Source organism: Mustela nivalis, assembly GCF_964662115.1.
Source record: "Mustela nivalis genome assembly, chromosome: 18".
NCBI lineage: Eukaryota > Metazoa > Chordata > Mammalia > Carnivora > Mustelidae > Mustela > Mustela nivalis.
In genome coordinates this window covers 6,192,916-6,211,821 of record NC_139037.1, presented here as the reverse complement: position 1 = coordinate 6,211,821, position 18,906 = coordinate 6,192,916, and the positions used below count along the sequence as shown (strand labels likewise).

Below are 18,906 nucleotides of genomic sequence, written 5' to 3'. Positions count from 1 at the left end.
CCTGTCTGCTATCCAGTTCCAAGCCAGCACACACAGAGGGACCGGTCTGGCCGTGCTGGGGGTCTGGTCCAGGTTTTCAGAAATGCCTCCTCTTGTGGCCCAGGATATACCCCCCACAGAGCTGCATTTTGGGGAGGAGTGGTTCCACAAGAAGGTGGAGAAGAGGACGAGTGCCGAGAGGCTGCTGCAGGAGTACTGTGCGGAGACGGGGGGCAAAGACGGGACCTTCCTGGTGCGAGAGAGCAAGACCTTCCCCAACGACTACACCCTGTCCTTCTGGTAGGCGCATGCCGCCTTCCCCTTGCAGCTTGTCCGGGGCAGGGTGGGGGTTGGGCGGGCATGGCATGAGTTGTGTGAACTCAGGCCTCCACCAGAACCCCAGACTTCGTTTAGGGATCTGTGTGGGGCAGGGGTGGGCTGAGGCAGGTGAGGCCCAAAACCCAGCAATCAAGACTAGTGGTATTTCAGTGCAAAATGTTTAAAAATCAGAAGTAATGAAAAATCCATGACGAGCAAAGTATCATCATCATTTTAAATCAAGACAGGGTCTGACCTTGCACTAAGGACAATGTGGCCTTATTCACCACCCCCCCCCCCCCGCACCATCCCCCAGTCCTGGTTCTAGAGCAAGTAGGGCATCTCAAGTCACTCAGCCTCCTTCTGTCTTTGTTTTCTTGTCCCTAAAGCAGAGATTCTAAAGGTGGCTTTATGGAGCCGTTGGGAGCTTTCTCGCTCACTGACTCATTAGTACTTTCATTCACTAAAGGGTGTGCATTGAGTGACTGCTGTGTGCTGGGCACAGCGATCTGGCAGTCCTGATGGCAATTAGAGTCTGGTCAGGGAGATGGACAATGAAAAAGGAGTCAGTGATCTATAACTGTAGTTGTGATAACGTGCAATGCAGAAAATGCTAGATGTTACAGAAGTCTGTACGAGCAGGGCCTGATGTAACATTGGGCTGGGAATGGTCAGGGAAGACTTCCTGTAAGAAGTGGTGTTTCCATGGAGACCCGAAGGATACACATTATAACAACATACCTCTAAGAGTGACAGCTAACTCCTACAAGATACTTCCTATGTGCCAGGCAGCGATCTAGACACATTTTGCGTGTGATCTTGGTCAATCTTTAGGACAGCTCAGCGAGGACAGACCACAGGGATGATGATGGGGGGGGGTGCTCAGAGAGGACCAGTCACTTGTTCATGGTCACTTAGCACATCAGTGGCTGAGTCTGGATTTACACCTAGACCTTCTGGCTCCAGAGTAGGAGTTAGGTAGGTAAATGTTGTTGGAGGAAGTTGGTAGAGTGTTCTGGAATCCAGGCTCAAGGACCAGCCTTCTCTAAGAGCAGAGGGAGGCGTGTGTGGCCACACGTGGTGCCTCCCTGTCAGTGCCCCGGCCACAGTGCTGGTCCCCCCCCCCCCCGTCCCTGTACCGCCCCCCTGCATGTCCTCCGCCACCCCGGGTGCAGGCAGGGTCAGTGGGCCCAGCCTCGTTGCTGATGTCGTTCCTCTCCCTGCAGGCGGTCTGGCCGGGTCCAGCACTGCCGGATCCGGTCCACCATGGAGGGTGGGACCATGAAGTACTTCCTGACCGACAACGTCACGTTCACCAGCATCTATGACCTCATCCAGCATTACCGCGAGACGCACCTGCGCTGCACCGAGTTCGAGCTCCGGCTCACCGACCCCGTGCCCAACCCCAACCCCCACGAGTCAAAGCCGTATGTGTGCCCGTGCTCCCGGGGCCGCAGGCCTCAGGCGCCAGGTTTAGTGGGTGCAGACACCCAGGCGGATTGGGTTCAGCAGTCGGGAAAGCCAGTCTTGTGGGTGTGCTGGGGCTCAGTTTCCCCCAAGGCCCCTCACCCAGGCCCCCGGGATCTCTTAAATTCCCCAGGATGGCCCCTGTTTCCAAACACCGACTCCATCTTTCTTCCCTGTCCCTCGGCCTCTCCCGGCCCTTCTCCTCCCTTACCTTCACAGTCCCGAGCTCTCGGGCTTTGATTTCCGGAGCTGAATTTTGGTCCGGTGATACTGTTCTGCTTGTCAAAGCTCATTCCCTGTTCATTGTGCAAGTGAACAAAAAGAAAGTAATTGTACACATCTCCTTTCATTTTTATCTAGTGAAATGAATATTAGTTACGCCTCGCAAAAGGTTAACCCATTCTGGAAATGAGCGGGGGAGCTATTTTTAAGCAGAAGGCTGCTAAAATGTACATTTCTGAGAGGCCTTATAACTTACCGCAGCTTTCTTACTTTTATCTAAATGTGTATAGATTGCCTTTTTAAAATCTGCCATTTCATATCTTTGAAAGTAACCCAAGACTAACCAGACAAAAAGACCCGAAATTCTGTTCCTGTGTCCTCTGCCTCCGATTTTCTGTTCTCCACATTGACGGATGCTGGCCCTGGTCGGGCTGATGGGGGGCAGGGGTGGGATGGGTACAGGTGGGTTTAATTTCTTCTCTCGTGCTCCAAGCAGAACCCACTATAGGAATGTCTTCCCTGAGCTCCATCTTGGTGGTCTTTTTAAAAAAAGATTGCCATCTTCAGCGGCGTTGTTGGGTGGGGAAGCCCGCGGTGGAATTTCCACGGCGGTCTCTGGGGCCTTTTTCCAGGCAGCCTCGGAGCCCAGGGCGGCCTCCTCCGTGGGTGCCCGTCTCACTTGGCCGATTTCCCTGTGCCGCAGGTGGTACTACGACGGGCTGAGCCGCGGGGAAGCGGAGGACATGCTAATGAGGGTTCCCCGGGACGGCGCCTTCCTCATCCGGAGGCGAGAAGGCACCGACTCGTACGCCATCACCTTCAGGTGAGCGGGGGGTTGGGGGGAGCCGGCACGTGCTCACCGGAGGCACCCCGGGGAGGACGGGTGTGGAAGGCACGAGCGGCGTCCGCTCAGGGGAGCAGTCTGTGTGCGGGGCCCGGCTCTGGGTCCTTAAGAGTTGCACCTGCTCCGGGAGCTCATTCCGTCTTCCAGCAGCTTCATGACCATGATCCTTCTTGTTCAGAGGAGGAAACTGAGGCACAGGGAGCTTAAGGTACGCTGAAACATGCAGCCGGTAACGGCGGAGCTGGGGTTTGCACCCAGGCAGCCCTGGCAGCCCAGAGCAGTGACGTGGCAGACCTGCTGTCCTTCCACCCAGCGTGGGCGGTGGGAAGGCCGCACGGACCGACCGTCTCCAGGACTGTGGTTCTGTCCTCTAGTTCCATCCCCAAACCCCAGGTTGCTCTGGTTTCCCCCAGGGGCAGTGTCGGGGAGTTTCAGACCCGGTTCACCTTACTGTCCCCGCGTCTCCCCTACCCCAGCGTGTGGAGCCCTAAGGAACGTTCCCGACACGGGCCTGCCGTGGAGGCTTCGTCTGCCCGAGTCCTTCCTTGCAGCCCATGAAGAGTAGAGGAGGTACTGCAAGTAGGGAAATGGAGGCCCAGAGAGGTTAAGTGTCCTGTCTAGAGCCACACAGCCTTGTCCTGGGACTGAGGCAGAATTTCAGACTTGGACTTAACCCATGTTCAAAGCCACAGTGAGGTTTCAAGAGGCTTATGGGCCAGACGGAGCCTCGGCCTGCGTGGTTATGTTAAGTACTGGGAAACTGCTCTTGGAAGTCTAGATTTCTCCTTGGGAAAAGTGGGAGGAAGCGGAAGCTCCAGACCCCAGTTATCACGTGGTGATGATGGTTCCCAGCGGCTCAGGAGAGGCCCTGGTGCGTCCAGGCCGCTCCTGTTCCTTCCATTGCTGTTGCCTTGGCCCATCCCCCTTGCTGACCCTGCCAGGCTGCCCTCTGGGCATGTGGATCTGCTCCCCCCCCCCACCCTGTTACTCCTTCCTTCTTGGTGAGTGGTGGTGGTGGTGGTGAGGCTTGTTATCATTGATGTTTACTGAGCATCTACTCTGTGCCGGCTCCGGCCAGCCTGGCTCCTCTGTGCTTTGTGCTGCCAACAGGGAGGCTCTGGGCTGCTTGGCACTGGCACCTTGCCCTTGGCCCCAAAGCTCTTGGTGGTGCTGCCTCCCACCCGGGTGGGATTAGGCAAGTTTAATGAACACCTGTTGTGCCAGCCGCCATGTTGGGTGCTGGGCGTGGAGTTGTGCAGTAGTTCTGTCAGTCGGGAGGCTTTGGGGTACAAGGGACAGAAACCAGACTCAGTGGCCAAGCACCCCAAAAAGGAGGCGTTACCGGCTACTAGCGGAGATGCTCAGCGGGCGAGCCGGCTTCCAGCAGGCCTGGATCCACATCTCACCCGGCAGCCCTCGGGAGGCCAGTTGTGTGTCTGTCTAGGTGCTACTCTGCACTGGGTTCCCCTTGGGAGCCGGTGTCGGATAGAAAAGACGAGTCCTGTGATCCCCACGCTTTCCCCGGCCCCTGCCTGAGCGGGGTGTCATGGTTCCGACTGGGCACCTTCAGGCTGGCTGTGGGTTGGAATCACTTCCCTGGAACCATGTGGATGAAAATGAGATCCCCAGACGGAGGCCTGGCCTTATGCGTCCACCCTGCTGTTTGCCTGCCCGCCCTCCCCCGAGACTGGTGGTACCCTAAAAGCTGGAGTTTTTAAGTTTTAGGGCTCAGTAAATGTTTAAGTGTTCAGTGAGCATCTACTATGTGCCGGGCTCCTTGTTGGGCTCCCGAAACACAGAAGGGATACAAACCGGCCAGTCCTTGCTCTCATGAGGCCAACAGTCCGCTGCCACCGAGACATCCTGTTCCTCGTGTGTCTCTCTCGAGCACTTCCCTCTTGCTGAGCATTGGCTTGCCAGCAGCAGGGGGTCGGGACACGCTGGCTGAGTGAGCCAGTGACGAGGTGCTGGTGTCTTAAGGAGGAGAGGAGGGGAAGGCTATCTCCTTTGTGTTGGGACGGTGCATGTCCTGGCCTCCACCCCCCGCATGTCCGTGGGGGTCGTGTTCACTGTAATAGTCAAAGATGACCTCCCCCCGCCCGGACACAGAGACTTTTTCTACTTCACTGTGGTCATGGTGTGGGGTAGGGGTCACTGTCCCTCACTGAGAAGTGTTGCCTGGGGCAGGAGGGTCAGGCACATGACCGACACATCACTGTGATGTTGTGCGGTAAATGCCACAGAGCGGACGGGCAGGTGACAGAGGGTGAGCGGGAGTGCTAGGGGGACACGGTGGGGGATGGGCTCCAGGCGGACGGAGAGGACGGGTCTGGAGGAACTCTCCCTCCCCGGCCCCCTCCCCAGTATCTGGGGAGTGCCTCTCCTGGGCCGGGTGGTGGTCTAGGCTCAGAGAACACAGACTGGACTTCTGGATAGATCTCTACGGGAGGGGACAGGTGTCTGCTTTCATGTCTGTGCAAAGAGATGAAGCTGCTGTCCAGGTGTGAGCAATGGGATGTGGACCTCAGTGGGGCGTGGGGACGGGGCTTCGTGGCAGAGCCGAGGGAGACCTCGGGTCACGGTGTCACGGGCTTATGGCCTCTGGGGGCCTGGAAGGTGTGATTCACACTCAGCCCTGGTGTGTCTCCCTTCTTGATTCTTCTTTTGCCAGGAAAGCTCCTTTTGGCTTGACTTTGGTTCTGTTTTCCTAGCCGTTCATTCATGGACTGCCCTTGGGGTGCTGGGCTGTCGGATGGCGGTCCTAACAGTTGCCCTGAGACAGGAACTGTCTGTTCCTGGCCTTGTGGACAGGGAAACACAGGTGCAGTCAGGTTCCCTGAAGGAACCAGAACCTGGTCCCTACTCTTAATTAATTTCCAGACCCTAGAGCCTCCCTGCGCTAGGAAACTTTTGTAAAACGTTTAAAAAACATTTTTTAAAAGATTTTATTTGATGGAGAGTGAGCAGGTGAGAGAAGAGAGAGCATGAGCCCCTCCCTCTGAGCAGAGGGAGAAGCAGGCTCCCCACTGAGCAGGGAGCTCAACCCCAGGGCTCTGGGATCATCACCTGAGCTGAAGGCAGATGCTTAACCACCTGAGCCACCCAGGTGCCCCAAAAGTTGAAAATGTCTTTATTATGCAAATATATTCTTAGAAAATAAGACGTCACGGTGAAGGCTAAGCCCCCTGTGGTCCATCCATCTGGGTCCTCGTCCTGGTAGGAAGCACATTTTTCTGACTGGTATCTCCGTGTGGGCTCAGGCAAAAACAAAACAAAACAAAACCCAAATGACCTCCATGGGTATGTCCCTGTGGAAAATACTGTGCTCTTTCATGTGTGGAAATTCGCTTCCATCTTTAAAAAATACTAACGGGACCCTACTGTCGTTTTATCTTGCAGTTTGTTTTTCTGCTCAGCTGTTTGTTTGTTTTTAAGAAATACTAATAAAATATCCCTGCAAATAAGCCATGGAGGCAGAACCCTTCTAGCATGTTTTTTTTTTTTTTTTTGGTTTTTGTTTTTGTTTGTGTTTTTGCCAGACTTATTGAAGAAATGGCTTAACAGGGTGTGTTTTTTAAAACAAAAAGTATCTTTAAGGTGCTGAGTTTTTATATTTATTTATTTGAGGGACCGTGCACAAGCTTGTGGGGGGCAGTGAGGCAGAGGGAGAAGGGGAGGGTGAGAGAAAATTCCAAGCAGCCCCCCCCCCCACCGCCCCGAGCACGGGAGCCCAGCAGGGGCTCCATCTCACTACCCCCGAGATCATGACCTGAGCTGAAGTCAAAGTCAGATGCTTAACCAGCAGAGCCACCTGGCCGCCCCTCTAAGGTGCAAGATTCTTAAACGATGAGTAGTAGCTCATGCCTCTAATTATGTCTTTAGACAGTTTCAGAAGATGCCGTTTGGCTGTGAAGTTAGGGTCAAAACTTATTTTCCCAAATGGTCCTTTTTCTTGCCGATAAATCTAGTAAGACTGAAGATTGTGTTCTGCTCTCGATTTTTCCCACCCGCTGTGTCAGCAGGGTGAGGCCACCAAAGGTTGTTTTGCTGTTTGGGGGGGAAAGAAATTGGTGGTTGTCGTAGTTGAGCCACTCAAGATCAGATTCAAGGATATGGGCATCAAAGCCCAGAGCTGTGGAGTAGAGACCAGCAGACGTTTCCTGTTAGAGGACCGGAGGGTGACTACTGTCGGCCCTTCGAGCCCTGTGGCCTCGGGTGCAGCCACTCAGCTCTGGCGCTGTGGGGTGGAAGCAGCCACAGGCCACACCCAAGTGGACGACTGTGGCTGTGTGTCAATAAAACTTTATTTACAAAAGCGAGGGCAGGAGAGGGGTGGGGCCCCCGTTTGGCCTTCGGGTCCCTGTTTGCAGACCCTGATCTGGATACCTGGCCTTTCCCAAAGGCAAGTCCTCTAACTGGGGTCAGGGGGAGTGGGCAGAGGAGGAGCGAGCTGTTGGGTCACTCCGTATCTCCTGTAAGGTGCAGCTTTCTCTGTGTCTGTGTTGAGAAGACCTGCCATGGTCGTATCCCCTAGGAGGGCCGAGCCTCGCTTCTCTCCCGGGTCCCCCGGACGGGGAGCTAGGTGGTTTCTCGTTAGCGGGGCGTGCATGACCGTGTAGTGTCTGGGGTCTCGGTGGCCAGCTCTGCGTGGTGTCCCCCTCCAGGGCCAGGGGCAAGGTCAAGCACTGCCGCATCCACCGGGACGGCCGACACTTCGTGCTGGGGACCTCGGCCTACTTCGAGAGCCTCGTGGAGCTCGTGAGCTACTACGAGAAGCACGCGCTGTACCGGAAGATGCGGCTGCGCTACCCCGTGACGCCGGAGCTCCTGGAGCGCTACAACATGGTAGGCGGGTGACCCGCTTGCGCTTTGGCTGCGCGTCTGCCGTCGTCCGGCAAACCTCCGCTGAGCCCTCCCCAGGTGTGCGGGATGGCTCGGGGACCGGGGCACACGGACCCCGCCCTCGTGCTGCTTGCAGTCTCGCGTGGGACAGATAATAAGTGGGATCAACTGAAAAACACATCGTGGGACAGAGGGTGACGTGCAGTATAGCGGGAAAGTGGGTGGGGGGGGGTTCATGGAGGCAGTGATGCGGAAGGGGCTGCGGTTCCTGAGTGTGGAAAGTTCTGGAAAGTTCTCACTGGGAATGAGGTACTCAGGCAGACTCGAGCGCTCGTGGAGGAGTGCTTCACGCAGCTAAGGACAGGAAGGTCAGCAGGTACAAAGGTCCTGTGGCGAGGGCATGCCTGGAGGCTCAGAGAAGCAGCCAGTGTGGCCGGCACTGAGAGAGCCAGAGTGCGGCAGACCTAAGGAAGGACTCCTTGGAGCAGGGCAGGCCCCCGAGAGACACTGGCTTTTATTCTGAGCCACTGGAGGGTTCTGAGCTGAAAACAGACCTGATTCGATTCCTGCCTCCATCTCAGTTCCTGCCACGTAGGTGACAGGGAGACAGGATTCAGGATATACCAGCCACGGCCCAGGAGCACTCGTAGCTCTTGGCCATGTGGTGGAGCACAGCCTGGCTTGGGAAATTCCGGTTCTGGAGGGGGAGCTGGACAGCTTGCAGGGGGAAGCTGTCCCGGGCAGGTGGATGACTGGGAAGCCGACCGCAGCCAGAGCGCTTGGACCAGGTCGGAGGAGGGTCAACACGGGAGCCCAGACCTGACAGCCGGGACCCACAGGGCCATGGGGAAAGCCAGTTCGAAGTCAGGGAGCCGCTGTGGCGCAAGGCCAGAGAGGACCCGGAGAGACAGTGACCAAAGCAGACAGAGGCGGGATGGGTGTTCCGTGCGAGCCGGTAAATGTAGAACGTGTCTAGGTTTGGGGTGTTTGCCGGTTTCCACAGTGGCAGTCCCTTGAGGGGGTGGCCTGTGTCCCCCCGTGGACGTGGAACTGGCTCACGGGGCGGTGTGGGGCGGGCCCTGGCCCGCGGGAGCTTCCGCCTGCCGCTGCTCTCCAGGCTTGGCTTTGCTGCAGGGCCCGGCAGAGGAGGCCCGGCACAGAGAGCTCTCTCCTCTGGGGGTGCAGTTTCCAAGTTTGGGGGAGCTCTTCAGCAGGAGGCACGAGGAAACTGGGAGGTCTCAACGCTTCGTCCCTGGGGGTGGCCGAGAAGCCTGGCTCTGTGTCGGGCCGCCCCGGGCGCTTGGAGGGCGTCCCTTTACTCTGCTTTGCTCTTTTTCAGGAAAGAGACATAAACTCCCTTTACGACGTCAGCCGAATGTATGTGGATCCCAGTGAAATCAGCCCCTCCATGGTACGGCGCCATCCCTCCCATGCCCACCACGACCTGGTCCCCAAACGGACACGGAGCCCACCCCATGCCCCCACCCCGCAGAGCACGGCAAGGGGACTTGAGGGCAGACTTGCCCCCCCCCCCCCCCCCCGCTAAATTGATTTTATGTCATTTTTTTGAGAAGGAATGATGATTGACAGTGTGACATCTGGTTTCAGGGAAGAGATTAATAGAATTCCACCTAAAAGTGACGGTGACTTGCTAAAACTCCGAGGTTTGAGGAACCACCTTTGGGCCAAACGGCTTCTAATTAAAAGTCTTTCAGATGTTTCTTGCTCACGGACGGAGCCCGTGGTGTTTATGAATTCCGTCTGGTTCACTGACCTCCTTGCAGTGTGCGCCTTATCTCCCGCTCCCACCCCGGCTGCGGTGTGACCCCCCCCCCAGGTGGGGGGTGGGTTTTAACTCCGTCCCCAGCTCCTCCTCGCTCGGGTTCCTGCCGAGGAAGAACGATCAGAATTTTCTGTTGGGCGGGGTGCACCCGGCGCACGGTTCACGGATAATTCTTGCTGCCTGCAAATCCGGAGATGAATTGCTTCTCTTCTTTTAAATGTCTAATCCTTGGCCAGTGCAAATCCCAGATGAAGGCTCGGAAGGATGCGGGCAGGGGGACTGTGTGTGAACTTAGTAGGGGACTTTTATTCAATGTGAAGAAGCTGTTGGTAGTGAGACGAAGGCCGCCTGTCAGCTGGATGTCAGGGGACGGTGGACACAGGGGTAAACTGAGGAACCCCCAGCCAGTCTCGAGGGCGGCTACGCCCTATTCACCCTCGGTTGCTGCCTTTCCAGAGAGCGGGCCAGGTCTCCTGGTTTTGCAAGACAAGCCATTCATCTGGATATTTTATGTCAATTCTCCCTGTTTTTTTGTTTTTTTTTTTTTTTTTTTTTTTAAATCCTGGCCACCACCCCAAGTTGTAGAGAGACTCTCCCTGTCCTGAGTGAGACCAGTAAAGCACCATGGCCGCTGGATGGGCGCGCAGGCTGCCAGACTAGGGGGAGCCCCTCAAAGTAAAATCATTACTATTGCTGTGATCGAAGATGGGTCAGCAGTGAGAAAACCACTGCTCTGGGAACGAGACCGGTGATGAGCCCTGGTCTCCCGCTGCGAACTCCGTCGCTGTCTGCACCCCTGGCCCTTTGTCTGCACGGAGACGCATTGTACAGCCCCCCCCCGCAGCCCCCCGCTGCCATTTGTATTCTGTTCACCTCCCTCTTGGTCCTGTGTGGGTGCCTCCTTTGCTTATTTTCCTCATGACGGTTCTTAACTAAGACTGGTGAACCAAACCCAACACATGGGCTACAATTTCAACTTTGAAGAAAAGAATGTTTTCAGTATTCAGGTGGCTGTGCCAGTTTAGCTACATCCCCATCAGTGGCCACGTCGGTCATTTCTGGTCTTTGCTGTTCTGGTTAACACTAACATGAACGTCACATCTGAGGCTCTGGGCATCTTCTGCATTATTTCCTTCGGATGTGTTCTCGGCACTGGGATGACTAGAGCCGTCCTAAGAGGACATACATATGCAGAGGTGCAATTTCTGTGCCCACCGCACAGCCAGGACGGGATGGAGCTGGAATCTGGCCCGGTCAGTCTGGCTGGGTGCATGCACTGTTTGTCATTTCGTTGTGCCTCCTGCAAGCCTGTTCAGCCAATGGACAGCTCATTTCTCTTGTTAGTGAAGGCGCTGACTTGAGGACCTCTCCTGTCCTCTGAGAGGCTGGAGACTTGCTCCTCATGGAGGCCATTATATGCCAACTTCCTCTGCCACTGGCTGTACCTCGCAGCCTTAGAGCCTGGCAGAGACCTGTGAAGTTCACGGGGCAAAGTTGTATCCACCCTTGAAGGCAGATGTGCAGGTGAAACCACCTCTGTTTGGAAGTTCTTACGGCAGAGCTTTTAGAGCCCATGTTGCTTCTTACAGAATGGCAGTAACCCACATGAACTGACTTCTGAGCTCAGCCACTTAACAGCTGGTTGATCTGGGGCCAGTTCCCATCCCTGCTCCCTGGTGACTTTGGGAGGCTCCTCTGCCACGCAGTGCCAGCCCACGGCCAGCAGATGGCACTGTAACCTTGGGCTGAAGCCTCCTGTTTCCCAATGAGAAGACCCCACGCAGATGCCTCTCTCTGCTGCTGTCTCCCAGCTTGACCTTCTCTTGTTTTCTCCCCCAAAGCCTCAGAGAACTGTGAAAGCTCTATATGACTACAAAGCCAAGCGGAACGATGAGTTGAGCTTCTGCCGTGGGGCCCTCATTCACAACGTCTCCAAGGAGCCCTGGGGCTGGTAAGGCGGAGGGCGGCTGGGCCACTTGCTGGAGGAACTTGACCTGTCCCTTCTTGCCAGTGAGACTGAGGCGCTGGCTGAGCTGGGAACCCCTTTCTCTGCCGTTCTGGGCTGGCTTTGACCTTTGTACCTTCCCTGCGAAGGTAGCTTAAGATATGCTCTATTGAGAAAAGCGTTAAGAACAACCTATCCCATCGTATTACATATTATTTTATTTGTAGCAGCAGCTGCCACTCACTGAGGCCTTCCCTGGTGCTGTGGGCCGTGCTAATTGCTTTCACACATGGTCTCACGAGATTCTTGATACGACCCTCGGGGTTGACTCTGGGTACCCCCACTTTACAGAGGTGGCAAACGGGGCTTTCCCAAGTTATCTAGCTACACACCAGTGTGGGATCTTCCCATTAGGGGAGCCTGTGTGTTACTTTAAATTCAAAATCTTAAGCTATCGCTTGGTCCTGTCCTGTGGCCCCGGCCTGGATGGAAGCAGGGACATGCTTAGGCCAGAGCCCCCTGGGTGTGCACCAGCATTCAGCTAGCTCTTCTCCCTCTCCACCTGGGAAGAAGTTTGGCTGCCTGTCCGTACATCCCCAGGTAGGTGATCTTGCAGGATTATTTCTTACTGTGGAGCAACAGCCGCCTCTCAAGTGTGGCATCACTTTCTCCCGTGACGTGGCGGGACCTGAGTTAGAGATCTACATTTGAGCGCCTTTTTGTGTCAAGAGCTGTTTTAAATGCTTCATCTGAAAGAACTCACTTAAACCCACTCAGTGACCCTGAAAGCCTACCCTGCATTGTACAGATGAGGAAACTGAGGCACAGACAGGTACAGAAACTGCCAGGCCCACACAGCAGGCGGGGATTCGAAGCCAGGCCTTCTGACTCCAAAGCCCGTATTCCTGACTTGACTCATGTACTAGGTTCTGTGGTTTTCAGAGTTTTTTGTTGGCCTGTTTGTTATTTTTGAGAATTCCCTCTTTCTAATCCATATCTTACCTGGATCCCCAGAGTCCCCCCCCCCAAAAAGTAGCAAAACAGCGAAGTGCTGAAGTGGAGGGTGGGGGCCGGAGCCCCTGTTCGTAGGCTCCCGGCCTCCATGCGCCATCCGTGGTATCGTCCACCTGTCTCTCCCTGAGGGGCCCGGCCAGAATCCGGGTCTCCCCGGGGCCCACAATGCCCCTTTCTGTAGCCTGCCTCTGTAAAAGGCCCCAGTTCAATGTGTGTGGGTGACTTTTACCAAGCCGTGGGCAGACCTCTCTAAGTCACACACTTTTCCTTGTGTGAAACTGCCTCCTGCCTTTTCACACGTCCGACGTGGGGTGCTCTAAATTTCCAGGGCCCTTGAGATGAGCTGAGAGTCTGGTGTCCGTGTCTTTGGTGAGGGGCTGTGGGTCACTGCCTGCTGCGGTCCCCTCGTTTCCTTTGCTCTGGTGGCAACAGCACCATCCCCGGGGGTGGGGGGCATGGTCTGCCTTTTTTTTTTTTTTTTTAAAGATTTTATTTATTTATTTGACAGACAGAGATCACAAGTAGGCAGAGAGGCAGGCAGAGAGAGAGGAAGGGAAGCAGGCTCCCTGCTGAGCAGAGAGCCCAATGCGGGGCTCGATCCCAGGACCCTGGGATCATGACCTGAGCCGAAGGCAGAGGCTTTAACCCACTGAGCCACCCAGGTGCTCCTGGTCCGCCTTTTTGTGCATCCTCCCAACCTAGGGCCAATATGGTTAGGGGACTGAACCAGTAGGATGCATTTTAGAGCGAAAGGAATGTTCTTGTCAATAATCACACCAACAACCAGACAACAGGTCTGAACCTGGTTCTGGGCAAGCAATACATATGGTCACCCTGCTTATAGTCAATCTTTGCCCAAATGGGGTCTGGAGAAACGGGGGGATGAGGGTCAGGTCAACAGACGTTTACTAAGTGCTTTCCACCACCTCTGAGTACCCACTCAGTTAAGATCAACAAAGGTCTCACATAGTGGGGAAGACAGAAGTAAAAGTCATATAAGGGCACAGACTGCCTCCCCATTTGTGGGGACAGAGGCAACAGGAGCACAAAGGAGGAACATTTGGGCTAGGTAGCAGTCAGGGAAGGCTTCCTGGAAGAGGCATGCCTGCGCTGAGTCTCACATGGTTGTTAGGGACAAGCTAGATACAAGGGGCATGGACCAAGGCCTATAAGCTAGGCAGGGGCAGAAGGGTGGGGGCAACAGGCTGTCTGGCAGGAAGGTCAAGTTTGAGCCACAGAGAGGCAGGAGTTGAGGTCCAAGTGTTTGTAGGGTCACGCTAAAGCAGCTAGGCTCTGTTCTGAAGACTTTGAAAGCTGTGGGTGTGCCCCCTGGCTGCAGAGGGTACCCACAGAGGGGCAGGCCCTGTATGCGCGGGCACTGCTTCGGGGGAGAACCTTAGAGGTGAGCACAGTTTGGTAGGGTCGAGACACACACACAGATCAGTCACGGCCCTTGTTATCTGTGCTGTCGCAGAGGAGGGGAGGTCACGGGGGCGGTATTCTGGCTGAGTAACGAGAACTAACATCATTTGAGCACTTACTGTATACTGGGCACTGTTAAAAACACTCAGCCTATGCGGAACCCTCTGGTCCCAGTAAAGCCCTCTGCGGGAGGCACTGGGGCTATTCCCGTTTGACGGTGGTGGTGGAGCTGGAACTTGATCCCTGGCTGTTTTGGCCCCAGCAGCGTTCTTCTCTCCCACGCTGGTCTCTGATTCACGCTGGTCTCTGCGTTCACAGCTCTCCCCAAAATGGGGCACAGCCTGCCCTAGGCTTGAGCATCGGCCTCACAGGGTCTCCGAGGTCCACCTCAAGCCCGGACATTTTTGGTGCCCTTGAGCAAACACGAGAATCTTGTTATGGAGAGGACACGGCCCCTCCACTCACTCACTGCTGATTAAAAAAAAAAAGCAGAGGATCCCTTTGAAATGCCCGGTTGTCACAGATAATGATCATCCCCTCTGGTCACCTGGCCGCTTGCCGCTGCCCCCTGCAGTGGCTGCGATCTAACGAGCGAGCGGTGAGCCATCATTAACGCAGCCCCACGAAGGCCCCCGGATGCCCTCTGTTTTCATCTAGGTGGAGAGGGGACTATGGAACCAGAATCCAGCAGTACTTCCCGTCCAATTACGTCGAGGACATTTCAACAGCCGACGTGGAGGAGCTGGAGAAGCAGGTGAGCCCGGGTCACCGCGTTGGGGGGGTGGGGACCGTCCATCCTGTTCTTCGAGGAATCCGCTGAGCTGTCTCCACAAGGCCGTGTCACGCACGCTGCTGCCGTGTGGTCCCCGTGGAGCAGCGGAACAGGGACGCCAGAGTGACAGGGAACTTGGGATTGTCCCCCCCAGTCGTGGGCGAAAGTCACGGTGACAAGCCCGTCATGTTTTAATCAGGTTGTGCTGGGCTGGAAGGCTTGGCGTAGGCAGGAGAATTCCCTCCGGAGTGAAAATGGCCAAACAGGGAACTGGTCCCTTGCCTCAAGCAGCTTGCAAATGGAACACGTTTACTGTGGCTGCCAGACACTCCGGACGTGCTTGGTGTGAGCAAGGAGGTTGGCCCTGCTGGTGACATTGCCAACGTGGTTTCTGTTCCCTCCCCTCCTCTTGCCCAGAGCAGAGAGCCTCTGCGGGGAGGTGACCGCCCTGCACCCAGGAGGGACTCTCTGTAACGAGGTCTCGGAGGCCTTTCCGTGCCCAGGGAATTTCCTAAGGGACTTGGGGCAATCCTGGAAGCCTGCATGGAGTAGTGGACACTGGAGTCTTAGAAGTCAAGTTAGAGATCAATAGCGAGGCTGGCAGAAGGGAATTCTGGCCGGGAAGGACAGCCACAGCAAAGGTGTGGCTCTGGGCACGTGGCTGTGTTCAGCAGGTCGGGCCTAAGGCAGGGATGAGACCCTTCACCTGCCCCAACTCTGCCCTGCCCGGGTCAGCATTATCCTGGTGGGTGGGTGCGGGGTGGAGGTAGGACCAGCAATGGGCAGGTACGGTTCTGCCAGCTGTCCAGAGACCAAGCTCTTGTGTGTCACAGCCGGACCCTGTGCCCCGAACACTCAGTGGCAGGTGCAGCTGAGGCCGGCCAGGGCCTGGGAAGGCTTAATGCAGATCCCAGAGCATGGGCATCGCAGCCCTAGGACGTGCGGAGCCGCAGAATGTTTTGGAGCTGGCCTTTAGGAGGCTAGCTGGCTCCCTTTCATGGTAATGTCAGAAGAAGGGTCGGGCTGGGTTTGGAAACGAGATCCGTGGGAGCGTTGGCAACCCTTTTCTGGAATTCACCAGGCTCGTGTGCACAGACTGGAAGAGGAACCGCTGAACCTTCTGGGTCCTGCCGGCCGCGGGGTCCCCGTCAGCAGCACGCGTCCTTGTCGAGTGCGGGCCCCACAGATGCGTCTTGTAGCGAAAATGTGTTTTAGACCGTTGCACAGGCAGGGGCTCTGCGAAACGGCATGCTTTGGAAAACTGGCTGTCTTTTTATTATTCCTGTTCAGACTAACGTGAGTTATGTCTTGTTTCTTCACAGATTATTGAGGACAATCCCTTAGGGTCTCTCTGTCGGGGAATATTGGATCTCAACACCTATAACGTGGGTAGGTGCACTCGTGGGCGGAGCGTGGATTCCTGCCCGCAGCCCCAGGGCCCGGCAGGGAGGGGGCTGCCGCCCCGCCCGCCCGTCGGCGCAGGACACCGAGCCTGTGTTCCAGTTAGCAGACGAGGAGGAAAGCCAGCCCCTCAGGGACCAGGTCCCATGGCTGTTATGAGACGAAGGGGGCCGGGCTATTTGGGTTCAGGCCTTCACCTGCACTGCACTTAGCGCGTCCACACCGCGTCTGCAGAGCACAGCCCTCGGCTCCGGGGTTATGGAGTCAGTGCTCAGAGCCACGTCTGATTTGAGCCTCTGCTTTGCCACTACTAGCGGTGTGACTTTGCCTCCATGAGCCCGTCCCCATCCTATAACATGAGTATAAAATGAGTAGCACCCCCCGAAAGGTAATGAAGGAGGTCCAGTGCGATCCAGTATGTGCCGTCTGCTTACAATGTTCCCGGCCTGCAAGAGCTCAGACAGGTCGCCCCGATATGACTGAGCACATAATTCCTCCTCCCCTGGCATTTTCTTTCTAGAAAATACTTTCTCTGCAGAGAGCATCTATTGCCTGCCTGCCTCCTAGCTTCTGGTGGCCGCTGGCGATCCTTGGCGCTCCTGGGCTTGTGGCTCCAACGCTCCACTGTCTGCCTCTGTCTTCGGGGCCATCTTTCCTGTGTCTGTGTCTCAAATTTCTCTCTCCTTTCTCTGGTAAGGACACTAGCTCTTGGACTGCGCAATCCCAAATCCAGAAGGATCTCCTCAAGATCCGTAAGGACATCTGCAAAGATCCTATTTCCGAGCGAGGTCCCACTCACGGGGGCGGGGGGCAGGCAGCAGACTTTGCTTCTCAGAGGACAGGACTCGGCCCGCGGCAGCTCTCGGGCTGTGATGGAGGGGAGAGGCCGGACCCCGCCGGCCCCGGCGCAGACGCGCCGCTCACTGCGGGCTGGGGCCGTAGCAGCCGCCCTTTGGCTGGGTTCGTGCACCAGGCGGCGTGGGCGGCGTGAGGTCCGGCCTTCCCGCGCCGGCTGCTCAGGACTGCCGCCGCGCTCTTTCCCCAAGTGAAAGCGCCCCACGGGAAGAACCAGAAGCAGTTCGTGTTCATCCTGGAGCCCAAGAAGCAAGGCGACCCGCCGGTGGAGTTCGCCACGGACAAGGTGGAGGAGCTCTTCGAGTGGTTTCAGAGTATCCGAGAGATCACGTGGAAGATGGACACCAAGGTAGACACTTGGCCGGGCTCCCCCTGGGGGGGCGGCGGGGGCAGGGGTGCTGGGGCCGAGGGCGGCCCGGGAAGACGCGGGCTGGGCCACAGGTGCGCCAGTCGTCGCGGAGCCGAAAGGGACCCTGGCGGTCCCCGGGGAGGCCAGGGCTAGGGTGGGTGGAGGGATCCCGGATGTTTGGAGCCTCTGACCCTGCGTGTCTGTCACGGAGTACTGTGTTCCTCACACGGGACGTGTTCTTGGCTGCCTCGTTCAGAGCGGCCTGCGTCTCCGTAGCCAGCATGGCCCGAGCTCCCCATTTGGGAGCTGCAGGGGGACCTCGTACTGGACCCGTTCTGTCCTTCCACGAATGTGTCCTGTGGGGGGGGCCTTCCGCTTCCAATAGGAAGGGGTGTTTGCAGGTTCATCCTAACTGGAGCGCTGGCGTGAGGCCGGAGGGGTTTTGAGAAGGGCGCAGAGCTGGGTCAGAACGGCCGCGCTGGACCCTGGGCCCGTCCCCACGTGTCTCTGGGCCTCCGTTGTCTTGTCTGTAAAGTGAACCTGATTCCTACGCCACAGGATCCAGGGCGGGGAAGTGAGATGACGCGCGGAAGGAGCCAGGCCCTGGGCCTGACACAGCAGGGCTCGGGGGCCATCTCTGTCCCTCCAGGACGACCCGGGCCCGTGGTACTGTATCTGGGACGAGGGAGCAAGGTGCCACCTGAGCTTTCTTGTGGGTTTGCCACATGCCCTGCTGCTTCTATGGCAGATCTTGACCCAAAGGACTGATTTCTAAGCTTCCTCGGGATCTCGTGGGTGCCTCGGCCCCCTGGTCACCGTTGATGAGTCTCCCTCCTCTGGGGTCCTGGGAGGGTCATCCACCTGTTCTTTCCTTCCCTCGAGGCAGGGGCCCTCACATCTTGGCCAGTCTATGGTCCCAGAAGCCCCCTGCCCCTCTTTTCTGCACCCTGGAATATGGTCATCTACTTGAGAAGGCAGTTTCCGGGGGGCTGGGCTGATGGCACCTTCTGGGCCCTGTAGCCGACTCTGTTCCGAGGCCTTACGTTCTTCCCAAGGCTTCTCCCACCCCCACCAGACACGTGGGATGTTCCCTGAGCGTGTGGCCAGCGTGGCTGTGTGTGCTGCTGCTGGGGGGGAGCCTCTCTGTTCTCCTGGGCCTCTGCTGTGGGGAGGGGTGGGCGCACCACGTCCTGGGCTGCATTTGAGAGATCGGTGCCCCCCGCCTTCTAGGTCCGTTCTCTTTGCTGGCTGAACCACTGTCACCCTGATCTGGAGGGCACCGTCAGCCAGCACGGGACAGGACCCTCCCGAGTGTGTTCTCGTGTTTGTGGTTCTGGGACCCCCGCCCCGGCTGAGAGCGGCGAAAACACTAATGAGAGAGCCCTTGGCCGCTGTTCCCGGTAGCGCATGTTCTCCATCCCCAGTACCCTGAGGCCGAGGCGGGTATGTGGGGCTCCCCAGGAGAAGGGGTGCAACCTGGTGCTCTCTGCTGTTCTTATTGGAGACCCGAAGGCTCCCCACCCCCGCAGGAAGGGCTCTGAAACGCAGCCTGGTCCTTCGCAGTCCGTTCTCTGCTTTTGATCTACGCTCCTCCTCCACTGGTTCTTACTTCTGTTGATGCTGATTCCGTGTGAAGGTTCAGAAAACAGCCGTCCGCCGACCCCCGGCACAAGTCCTGGGGAAAGTCACAGGA

At 56.8% G+C, this 18,906-nt stretch overlaps 1 protein-coding gene across 1 annotated transcript in view; it reads left to right on the top strand.

The window, feature by feature from the left end:
* PLCG2 (phospholipase C gamma 2) overlaps positions 1-18,906 on the top strand; it is a 141,838-nt gene that overhangs the window by 88,712 nt on the left and 34,220 nt on the right. Inside the window, exons 17-25 of the mRNA XM_082712007.1 lie at positions 104-279; positions 1,524-1,724; positions 2,690-2,809; positions 7,495-7,675; positions 9,012-9,083; positions 11,297-11,406; positions 14,494-14,590; positions 15,931-15,997; positions 17,056-17,213. Of these exons, the coding sequence (XP_082568133.1) occupies positions 104-279; positions 1,524-1,724; positions 2,690-2,809; positions 7,495-7,675; positions 9,012-9,083; positions 11,297-11,406; positions 14,494-14,590; positions 15,931-15,997; positions 17,056-17,213 (1,182 nt within the window). The remainder of the gene's footprint in view (positions 1-103; positions 280-1,523; positions 1,725-2,689; positions 2,810-7,494; positions 7,676-9,011; positions 9,084-11,296; positions 11,407-14,493; positions 14,591-15,930; positions 15,998-17,055; positions 17,214-18,906) is intronic.